This window comes from Branchiostoma belcheri, unplaced genomic scaffold (genome assembly GCF_001625305.1).
Source record: "Branchiostoma belcheri isolate BF01 breed outbred unplaced genomic scaffold, Haploidv18h27 scaffold23, whole genome shotgun sequence".
NCBI classification, from domain to species: Eukaryota; Metazoa; Chordata; class Leptocardii; order Amphioxiformes; family Branchiostomatidae; genus Branchiostoma; species Branchiostoma belcheri.
This window is the reverse complement of record NW_017803824.1, coordinates 1,856,981-1,867,979: the sequence shown is the minus strand read 5'-3', so window position 1 is coordinate 1,867,979 and position 10,999 is coordinate 1,856,981. Positions and strand designations below refer to the sequence as shown.

General features: G+C 44.5%; 2 protein-coding genes across 7 annotated transcripts in view; one reads left to right on the top strand and one right to left on the bottom strand.

Moving 5' to 3' along the window:
- Window positions 1-1,053: 1,053 nt before the first annotated feature.
- On the top strand, window positions 1,054-5,996 carry LOC109470604 (tetratricopeptide repeat protein 22-like). Of its 6 annotated transcripts, XM_019769601.1 has the most exons (4): window positions 1,163-1,460; window positions 1,727-1,797; window positions 2,080-5,284; window positions 5,584-5,996. In XM_019769601.1, the coding sequence occupies exons 3-4, from the start codon at window positions 3,277-3,279 to the stop codon at window positions 5,907-5,909; spliced, it is 2,334 nt and encodes a 777-aa protein (XP_019625160.1). In that variant the 5' UTR covers window positions 1,163-1,460; window positions 1,727-1,797; window positions 2,080-3,276; the 3' UTR covers window positions 5,910-5,996. The 6 variants fall into 6 exon arrangements, with proteins under 6 accessions (XP_019625162.1, XP_019625160.1, XP_019625159.1 ...); XM_019769603.1 differs by lacking the exons at window positions 1,163-1,460; window positions 1,727-1,797 and adding an exon at window positions 1,054-1,094; XM_019769600.1 differs by having other exon boundaries at window positions 1,727-5,284.
- The window catches only part of LOC109470630 (exosome complex component RRP43-like), a 9,881-nt gene continuing 4,822 nt past the window's right edge, over window positions 5,941-10,999 (bottom strand). Inside the window, exons 3-11 of the mRNA XM_019769654.1 lie at window positions 10,874-10,937; window positions 8,724-8,797; window positions 8,548-8,593; window positions 8,165-8,270; window positions 7,953-7,998; window positions 7,654-7,750; window positions 7,286-7,406; window positions 6,848-6,954; window positions 5,941-6,279 (exon numbers count right to left, since the gene is read on the bottom strand). Coding sequence (XP_019625213.1) covers window positions 6,167-6,279; window positions 6,848-6,954; window positions 7,286-7,406; window positions 7,654-7,750; window positions 7,953-7,998; window positions 8,165-8,270; window positions 8,548-8,593; window positions 8,724-8,797; window positions 10,874-10,937 — 774 coding nt within the window. The 3' untranslated portion in view covers window positions 5,941-6,166. The remainder of the gene's footprint in view (window positions 6,280-6,847; window positions 6,955-7,285; window positions 7,407-7,653; window positions 7,751-7,952; window positions 7,999-8,164; window positions 8,271-8,547; window positions 8,594-8,723; window positions 8,798-10,873; window positions 10,938-10,999) is intronic.

Here is a 10,999-nt window from a genome sequence, read left to right as displayed (position 1 = left end):
TCACGTCTTTGCTGTAGTGTCATGAGGCATAGCGTGTTGCAAGCGTCAGTATAGGTTGTGTAGTCAGGCCCAAGGATGATTCGAAAAGCCCTTCGCTGTATTCTTTCCAGTTGACGTCTTTGGGACTGTGTAATGGCTGGTTGCCAAACTGGGACAGCGTACTCACAAGTGGGTCGGACAAAACTTGTATATATGGTGACAAGATCTTCTCTAGTAACTCCGAAAGATTTGAGTCTTCTCAAGAAGACAAGCCTCTGGCTTCCTTTCTTGGCCATGTGGTCCACCTGGGTGTTTCATTTTAGGTCAGCTTGTATATGGAGCCCCAGGAGTTTAGCTACTTGAACTTGTACTAGGGGGTAGTTGTCAATTTTTAGTGAGGGTAGTGGTGGCACAGTTTTTGAGAAGTGCAGAAACATCACCTTGCATTTGCGAGGGTAGGTAGGTCGGTAGTTCGGTAGTTCGGTAGGTAGTTCGGTAGGTAGGTGGGCAAGGCGTGGGGAGGGCGCTGTTGAGGTAGCAGAACACAGTTTTTCGCCTATGGGGATTTCTATAGTTAAGGACCGGGAAGTGACTGACATCGACTGGGATAAAAATACAGTAGGGTACCATAGAAAAGCACGAGAAACAAATATGTTCAAATATAGGGTACGATGTACAAAATAACAAAAAAGTACAAAAAGTTATCGTTTTTTTGACATTATGCCGACCTCTTTTAAATGGCCTCCTGCGGAGCGCACCGGAACTGCAGCCGACTCACCATGGCAGGCAGCGAAAAGGTCACGCGCATTTATACGCCGATCGAGCAGCCTTCCTAATCTCAATTATGCGATATCAAAGCCGACATATTATGGTACCATACGGTAACTTGTATGTCCCGGTGTCATCCACGTTAGGCTGTGTACAAGCGGTGCAAGCTGTTTGTCGCACTCATTTCTTATCCCTACGTCATCGTGTGTTCTGCTACCTTGACGCCTGCATGACCCTCAAAAGGTTAAAGGTCATGGGGCATGGAGAAGTCATAAAGAAGTGAAATTTTGTTTTGGGTGTAACTATTGTTCTTTTGTTAGTATATTGATGACGAAATTGTTTACAAGGTAAGTGGGGATTAGAAAAGGATGAGAAGGAACCCTGTAAAAGGTAAAGCACACACAAAAAACATATTGTAAGTTACACTACAATGACTATGTACAACGCAAACTTGTCTATATTAGCAACCGCTAATATTACTATCTAGTTGTTTTTACCGTTTCATAAACAATATCATATTTCTGCCTTTCTCCAGCTCACAGTGAAGTTTACAAACGTACGTCACTGTTGCTGTGATACCTGAACAAACTATTACAATCAACGTCTTTATTGATTTGTTTGTTCTATTTTCTTGTGTCAGGGTAGACCTGAGGTCAGTGACTTCTACTGAGGTGGTTACGTCACAAGGAAGTACAAAAGTCACTGTTGTACGGGTGTGTTGGTATTTAGCTGTACGTACGTTTAAAATGCGTAACTTACTTTTAAAGTAAACTTTATCTGTGCTCAGGCTGGTTTCATTGGCGCTACATTTGAACTTTCGGACCGCCATTGTTTTCGCCCTGTCATAAACGATATCATATTTCTGCCTTTCTCTAGCTCACAGTGAAGTTTACAAACGTACGTCATCGTTGCTGCGATACCTGAACAAACTAACATCTGACGTCTTTATTGATTTGTTTGTTCTATTTTATTGTGTCAGGGTAGACCAGGTCAGTGACTTTTACTGGGGTGCTTACGTCACAAGGAAGTACAAAAGTCACTGTTGTACGGGTGTGTTGGTATTTAGCTTTAAGGCCGTACGTACTTTTAAAATGCTTAAATTACTTTTAAAGTAAACTTTATATGTGTTCAGGCTGGTTTCATTGGCGCTGCAATTAAACTTTGCGGCCGCCATTGACATTGTTTTTGCCGTTTCATAAACAATATCATATTTCTTCCTTTCTCTAGCTCACAGTGAAGTTTACAAACGTACGTCACCGTTGCTATGATACCTGAACAAACTAACATTTGGCGTTTTTATTGATTTGTTTGTTCTGTTTTTTCTTTATTCAGGGCAGACCAGGTCAGTGACTTCACACGGCCTTACAGTGGCCCTGAACATAGGCATGAGTCATGAAGTCAAGAAACTTGACCGACGTGGTGACGTCACAAGGAAGTAAAACAAAACACGTGTGCATGTGTACATTTTACCTAGTAGATTTCAACAGCTGTATGCTATACATGTGTAACGTTAAATACATAATATACAATACCTTTCTATGCTAAAGCTCATAAACCCTGAAGTAGGACATTGGGAGCTTCTTTGGGTATGGTACTAGCTAAGTGACAGGTAAGCTAAGCACATTTAACAAGCCCTTCCATTGTCAAAAGATAAATACGTTGGGCAAGTACACTATGTTTACTTGAGTGGAAAAGTACTGAAAGTCCTGCAGGAAGTAGTTGGACTGACACTGTTTAACTTCTCGGAACTTACCTGACAGTAAATTCAATTTACCGTAAACGTTTGGTATTGTAAGACCCCCAAATACCCCCAAGGTGATTGATAGAAATACTTGGAAAATGGCATGTATCAGGATATAATATACGAGTACAATACCCTTGTATGCTAAAGTTGATAAACCCTAAGTAGGGCATTGGGAGCTTGTTTGAGCATGGTACTAGCTGACAGGTGTTAGATGTTAAGCTTCCTTTGTCAAAAGATAAATACGTGGGGCCAAGTGCACTATGTTCACTTGGGTGGAAAAGTACTGAAGTACTTCAGGAAGTAATTCGACTCGCACTATGAAAAAACACATTGTAGAGCCTATGACCAGTGGTAGAGCCTGCGTAGTAGGCTCAAGAAACTGTAAAGATCTCTGTTTAATCAAGGCGCTTTCATGAGCTTGGTTTAATGTTCTTGGTATTGTAATTAAGACCCCCAAAATACCCCAAGGGGTAACGGCAGAGTGCTCGACTCGGAAACAAGAGGTCCCGGGTTCGAGTCCTTTCCCGCGTCGCTCAGGTGAAAATGAGCATTGTATTGTCCCCAGTGTTGGTGGCGGCATTAATATAAGATGACAAAACTTGGGTGTGTCCCCACCACATCTTGTGATTACATGTGCGAATATAAAAAAAAATGCCCCAAGGTGATTGGTAGAAACATTTGGAAAACGTTGCAAACAAACTCTTATAACAACACATCTTTTGTGTGTCATTTTGAGAAGTCCATTGTGTTGTGTTGTCACGTCCCATTTCACCTATTAGGTGCACATGCATTGGCAATTACAGGAACGGTTACAACGCAAATCGCCTGCGTTGCCTGGCAACGCTGCCGGTGCCATGTTCACTGCACCTGCAAACATGGCTGAAGAAACTTTCTTCCCCGTTCCCAAACCTGGGTTTTTTCACTTTGATCTGTTCGTCAAGGACACGAAGGATGTTTCACCGTGGTATGACGAGCTCAAGGCTAGACTGGACCAGGAGACGGGGCCTATGGAGAGTGCAATGACCAACTTATTGGCTGTTTTTGCGTTCTACAAACTACGCGGGGGAGGGGAAGCACGAAAACTCCTGGAGAACCTCACCCGAATGGATGAGAACAATCTCAACGGTATCGCCAACAAGCAGTTCATATACGGCAAACTGATGAGAGCAAAGGACGAGATGGCGTGTAGGGATCGGTTACAGGAACTGCTTTCGGACCAATCCGATGCTGCCAGAGCACGAAATGCTCGCTGTTTTGCTGAACAGGGCTTCGCGATCGCCTTTGACGTAAGGGACGACAGCAAAGACATGGTGTCGAAGATCAGGCGCGCAATAGGTCTATTCGAAGATGCACTGAGGTTAATGTGTACTGCCGACGCCATGACCACGCAGGACGCCATGACCACGTGTCTTGTTTGGAAGTTCTACCTGAGTAAATGTTACTTGCGACTCGACCAAGTTACAGAACACGCACTCCAAACACAAGACAATAACCCGAAAGGCTTGATTGACGCTCAAACGCTTTTGATCGCGGTGACCAAACTGGATCCGTGCTGGAAGCACAGTACATTCTACATCGCACGAGCATGGGCCTTACTTGGATCTTTGGAGAGCAAGTTCAGAAAAGCGTTCCAAAGTTATGAAACCCCTGAGTACATTATGCAAGAAATTCCCCACACAGAGGAAGAAAGCGATGTTGGGCCTCAGTTGGGTTGCTTCATCAAAGCCGTGAAAATTAACCCACATGGCGAGGACGGAGAGATCTACAGGAGGTTTGGACACATGTACCTACATGAGCATCTCTACGAAAAAGCTCGACAGATGTTGGACAAGTCAATAGATATAATGCCTGGAAGTACAAGTAACTTGATGGCATATTACATCAGATCTCTTGTAAACCTATGCGAATACAAGCACTTGTTGAAACAGTGTAGACGAAACGAAGGGGCACTGCCCTCGAAAGAAATACTGCAAAGAGCTAAAGCAGACGCCATCGTTTGCTGTGACGGTGCGACTCCACCGTTTACAATTTGCCACCTTGGAGAGGTCTGCCACAGGCTGGCGACCCATCCTCTCAAACACGAAGTGGAAGACTGGGATGAACTAGGAGACGCGCTTGACCACTTCGCCTTAGCACTGCAGCTAGAAGACGGTTACACCAGCCCCAAGATACAGGCTGCCAGAGGCTGGTGCCTTGGAGATGCTGGAGAGCATGAGAAGGCAGCAGAGTCCTTCAAGCGCGCCGTTGAAAACGATGCTCACAACACGAGCTACTCGTGGAACCTGACTCAGGTGTTGAAACACCTTTTGATACTTCACAATGGATCAGAGGACGGTCACAGAGAACATTACATCGCCGAAGTAGCTTTCTGGATCAAGGAAGGCTACAAGAAATACGCGGACATAACACCAGTACTTCGCCATTGTGTATTCAAGTTTGGCAGTCAGATGTTACAGGTATGTCAGTACCTCATTGGCTGTGACAACTGCCACCTGGCGAGGATGTGTCTTGGATGTTTTGAACGGCATCGCAATGACACATATCGTGCAGACGCAGACTCCATGCTGTCTACACTTCCAGAAGAAGATGCTGAGGCCAGCGCAGCTGGAATGGACGGCAGGTCCCCCACACAGCCCAAGCAGGAAACACGGGTGAAGGTGCCGGTGACAGTGGAGAAATCGCGTCACGGTCAGGAGTTCAAATACGACTTTTTCGTCTCACACAGCAGCAAAGACGCTGGTTGGGTAAACTACGCACTCCTACCTGCACTGGAAGTGGACATGCGATTTAAAGGTGTGTTTGATCAAGTTTGTTTGACCATTGTCATAATTGATTATATAAATCTTTGTAAAAGTGTGTAGGCATATAATGTAATCTTTGATTGCTCCCTCTTGATAGCAATATTCTTGCCAATACACAGTATTGAAGTGAAATAAATTATTTGAAAACATATCTAGTGACATCTTTTATTGGTCAAATCTCTTAGCAGGGGCCAATATACACAGATTTTGCTCTGTAATGGCAAGCAGTGTTCGTCCTTCAGTATGTTAAGCACGGTAACATCATTTTGGTGTGATGTTTTAATTTCCCAGGTTGTGTCGCTGATCGGGACTTCATACCGGGGAAAAGCGTGTACGACAACATCATCTCCAGCATTGAGAACAGCTACAAGACCCTGCTGGTCCTTACACCACACTTCATGACCAGTGAGTGGTGTAAGTACGAGACTGAGCAGGCATTGTACAAGAGTCTGAGGGGCAAGACCGAGCGTGTCATTCCCATCATGCTCGAAGCGTGTGACGTACCGGAATCCTTACGCACCATCACGTACTTTGACGTGTCAAGAGACGTAATCGGCTCTTATGATTGGTTGAAACTGAAGAAGGCTTTAGAGCAGACTCCTTCAAAAGGGGACTAGCTACATCTACATGTCAATATACATGTAAGAGAAAAGAAGACTGTATTATGTAGATAATTTGAAATACAATATTCTAACATGTTGTTAGTTAGTTATCTATAGTGTCGAGGGACTGGACATTATGCTTACTACCAAGATAAAAGATTAAAACAGATAAAGGATTTTTGATGAAGGGCACGAGTCCCAATCTCCAAGCAGAACACCGAGACTCATGATCAGCCAGATCCTATATCTGCTTGATATAAAGGTACAGGTAACTATCTCTCCACACTGTTGATGGTCTCGTGGATGAGTTTCCTGACTTCCTCTGCCCTGGTGAGAGCTCTGTTGATACAGTCTTGTAGTCTACTCTCCGACAGAGGAGTGCCTCCTGAAAAATACACCACATGATGAATATCCATATTTAAACAGTACTAATTGTAGGCCACTCAAGTTCTGGTTAAATGACAGCTCTTATCCATTGAGGAGATGTTTGTTACATCTCAGTTTGAACTAGAAGAACTCTTGTACAACTTGTACAACTGTGTAACAGTCACCTTGAAGACACATAGCTTATGTTACAGAGTTTATGGCAGTACAGTATTTGATATAACTTTAAAAATTAAATTTGTCATTCCCATCCTACAATACCATTTGTCCATCAAAATTAGCAGTTTGACCATTGAGAGAGTGGATGCAGGTTCATCAAATGTGTTTATTTCTACATTTTTTCTACAATAGGTCTGGATACTATGCTACACTTCAACTACCGAAACTTTCCAAACTGTGTGAATGTTCAGACAGTGAGTAGTGCATCATTGGTATGTATGTAATTGCCCTGTGTTTCTTCTTGTATCCATAGAATGTAAAGTCAACGCAATTCAGGAGTACTACGTACTACTGCTATGTTGATTGATTTTAGTTAAAAAAATTAAAATTGGAACTGAAAGCACACTCACCAGGCTTGTGCATGCAGCAGATCTTGTTGTCCTCTGTGGTGACGATGGTGAGAACACCCGTCGCTAAACACTCCTCCTCATTGGTGGGGTCGGTGAACAGGTAGTGGCTGGTCAGGTGACAAGAGGTAGCCAATCACATACATGTAATAGGAAAATGACACTGACACCATTTCATTTTGTCTGTTGTAGTATTGAAATTCAAAATGGTACTAACTAGAGAGGGACCATTTTCAAAAATATGTGTGTTGTTTTTCATAGCCTGGATGATAAAAGAAAATGTCACGAAAGCTCATGTTTGTTGGTACTTGGTAGTAATCATAGTAAAAAGTTGAACTTTATTCCAACACAAAGATTAAACAGATTAGTGCAGCTACAATTTTGAATGTGCAAGTATGCAAATAAAAAGATTTCAAGCCATGAATGAAAAAAAAAACTTACTCATCAAACACCCCGAATGTAGTGGCTACTGGACATTTCCTGATGTTGAGAGGTAACTTTTTCTCCATGTCAGTCACAGGATCACCAGTCTCCTCACTCACTCTTACCTCTGGCAGCAGCACTGGAAATGGGGTGTGAATGTAAAATTATTGAATAGTACAGAACTGCAAACTAGTTCTTCACAATATTCTAGTCTATGCTCTAAATCCTTGTTCAAACACCACCTTTCTTATTAACATAAAATACTGAAGACACTATACACACAACATGATTTGTATCAAAAAAGACTACCCCCCTTAACAAATACATTGTAATACATTTTTTCTTTCCCACTTTGAATGGTATGAGTATAGCCTAAATACACCTACCATTTTTCAGTGCAGCCAGTAGAGAGATGACACAGGTGTCTACAACATTGCCATCGTAATCCAGACACAGCATGTCACAGTACAGCACCCAGCACAGCTGAACATAATGTGGTAAACATTATAAACATCACATAAGCATTTCATTTGACTTGCTACAGTATTCTTAAAGTTTGGATCAACATGAAAAATCATCTATGGGACCACCAAAAATTGGCAAAGTGTAGGGGGGTTATGTAGAAGTGGTCACCAGTACAATTTTTAAGTACATTGTACATATACCACGTATTTTACATATTTACCTTTCCCTCCACTATGCAAAGATCCTCCAATGCTACAACACCAGAGCTGGAAAACAGACAAACATTTCAATATCTCAGTCCAAAATTACACAGTATCGAACAACCATGAAAATATAAGAAACACACAATTGATAACCTGGGAACAAACATGGGAAGAAACAAGGAAATGTTGATAAATAAATGATATATAAATTAGCCGGAATGTTTCTCACTTTTGAATGATGTCAGCCATCAGCTGGCTGACAACCTGAGCCTGCTCACTCGGGGGCCCAGGACGGAACCGTGGGGAACACAGGGGAGGCAGGTCCACATTGGGGACTGGAAATGCCATGAAACAAACATTTAGTCAACATGATCTTTCATACCTATAAAAGAAGTACAAACATAAACCCAAGAAGATACTAGTAACTGACTGTTACTAGAACCTGGCTCAAAATAAAAATTGGTCCTCAAGTGAGAAAGGGCTGTTGTGTAGTAAAAAAAACACCCAAACACAGGCAACATTCGAAAATATTCAATCCATACATGTTGCCTTATAACAAGAGCTCTTCCACCAAAATCGTTAAATACTAGTGCTAAAGTGGATTTAACTTACCTACAAATCCTTTCTTTGGCTCTTCTGCAGTAGGATTGCATAGTTCCTGTAATAACAGAGAAGTAATTTTGTAAATCAAGCTTAATATGGATTAATGTCTATATCAACAAGCTGGTGTATTCACTGACAGATTATGATGATTATGCAATGGATGAATTGAAATACTACATACTTACAGCTTTGATTCCACAAATCACTGTTGTGTTTCCAAGCTTAACCAGGGCAGAGCCTTCAGCTGTTGTTATGGACCCTGCAAAACAATTCACATACCAATATTTTAACTTATTAAACCTTTTGGGCAGATCAAGCTACAAGCCTGGAGGAAGCCGCGCAACGCGACGACCAACATCAGGTGTACAGTATCTTGCGCCGAGCGAAGGCTGGCCCTCAAAGACGCAGCTCCCTCATAAAGGACACGGCAGGTAACATCTTGTCCAGCGAGGAAGACTGCATCACCCGCTGGAGAGAACATTTCAGTCAGCTCTTAAACCATCCTCCTGTCCCTGAGGACCCTGACCTCAAGGATGCTGCTGATGCTGCTGACGGCTCCAACACGGACTCTCCAATCCCTCCTGTCACCCCAGACGAGGTTAGGACCGCACTGAGGAAGCTGAAGAATGGGAAAGCCCCCGGCATTTGTAAGATCACAGCAGAGATGCTGAAGGCCGGAGGAGACCATATCGTCAACTGGCTAACCCAAATCATCAACCATGTGTGGATCCAGGAGAGACTCCCTGAGGACTGGAGACGAGGGATTATTCTACCATTCTGGAAGAGGAAAGGTGATCAGCTGGTCTGTAGTAACCACAGAGGTATTACTCTCCTCTCCATCCCCGGCAAGCTTTTCACCCGCATCCTCTTGGCTAGAGCAATGTCTGTTATCCGGAGCAGCAGACGCCCACAGCAGGCCGGCTTCATGCCCAACAGATCCACGATTGATCACATCTCGGCCCTCCGTCTAGTCATTGAAAAGGCCCGCGAGTACAGGAAGGACAGACATCTGTACATCGCCTTCGTCGACCTGCGTGCTGCCTTTGACACGGTGGACCATGCCTCCCTGTGGAAGATACTGACTACCATCGGTGTCTCTCCAAAGATCATCGCCCTCTTTCAGCTGTTATACAGCGATGCAGAAAGCTGCGTCTGTGTAAACGACAAGAACTCAGAGTGGTTCCAGATCAACAGCGGAGTCCGTCAGGGTTGTGTTGCTGCCCCCGACCTTTTCAACTGTGTTGTTGACTACCTTATGTCTAAGGTCTCCGAGTGTGTCCCAGGAGTCTCTTTTGGCGGTTACAGTCTTGCTGATCTGGAGTACGCCGACGACACGACCTTGCTGGCTGACACTCCCCAAAGACTCAGGGATGCCCTGGCAGTTTTTGATGCAGAAGCCGCCAAGCTTGGCCTTAGTATCAACTGGTCAAAAACTGAGTTGATGCACATAGGGGATGGCCCTGACCCTGCACCGTTCAGCTTTAACAACATCACAGTAAACTTTGTGTCCACCTTCAACTACCTCGGGTCCACAGTCTCCAGGACAGATGATCTGAAACCCGAGATTGACCGGCGGCGTGGACTAGCAGCAGCGGCCATGCAGGCGCTCTGGAGACCGCTCTGGAAGCACAGACACATCTCGCTAGGCACAAAGCTTCGTGTCTACAACGCCGCGGTGGTCTCAATCCTCCTGTACGGAGCTGAGACCTGGCCACTCAGCAACACTCTGGCAGCCAGACTCGACGGCTTCGACAGCAGATGTCTCAGGAGGATTCTGGGAGTACGCTGGTTCGACCACCTGCCTGGCACCGAGCTCAGGCAAAGGACCCAGCAGCCTCCTGCTTCCCGTGTGGCAGCGATGCGCCGAGTCCGCTGGTACGGTCATGTCCTACGACTCCCACCCGACCACCCCACCCAGGCTATCCTGAACTTCAGTCCCCAGTCTGCGGGGTGGAAGAGACCTCGGGGGGGCCCCGCACCCGCTGGACGGACGTCCTGGCCAAGGATCTGGCTCTGATCAGCATCACCCCCGAAGAAGCGCAGAAGCTCGCCCAGGACAGATCGAGATGGAAGGAGGTGGTCCACCTAGTAGGCTCGACGCACATGTGCAAGAGGACTGAGTGAGTGAGTGATATTTTAACTCATGTGTGAATAGCAATGATGGTGTATGGTTATAATATTATTGAAAAAATCAGAAGTAAGTGAGTGGCAAACTGTACTCCTTCAACAGAGTATAAAGTCCCATGGCTGGCATGGCATGTTATCTGAAGGCTGTTAGAAGCTAGAGACCTTTCATTTATAGGAAGGACATATACTTGTTGTTTTTCTTACTTACCGATGTTGAGGGTTGTGTGTCTGATTTCTCCCAGTTCCCTCCCATCAGGACGGACATCTTCTTTCTGGATCAAGCAGAAATTATGCAAATTGGGCTATTCCAAAAAAATAAGGAGAATGGGGGGCG

Bases quoted from the DNA above. Each gene is read 5' to 3' on its own strand.
- LOC109470604 (XM_019769603.1), top strand. From the start codon at position 3,277: ATGCATTGGCAATTACAGGAACGGTTACAACGCAAATCGCCTGCGTTG. The intron at 5,285-5,583 runs GTGTGTTTGATC...TTAATTTCCCAG, and splicing joins AGTGGACATGCGATTTAAAG to GTTGTGTCGCTGATCGGGAC.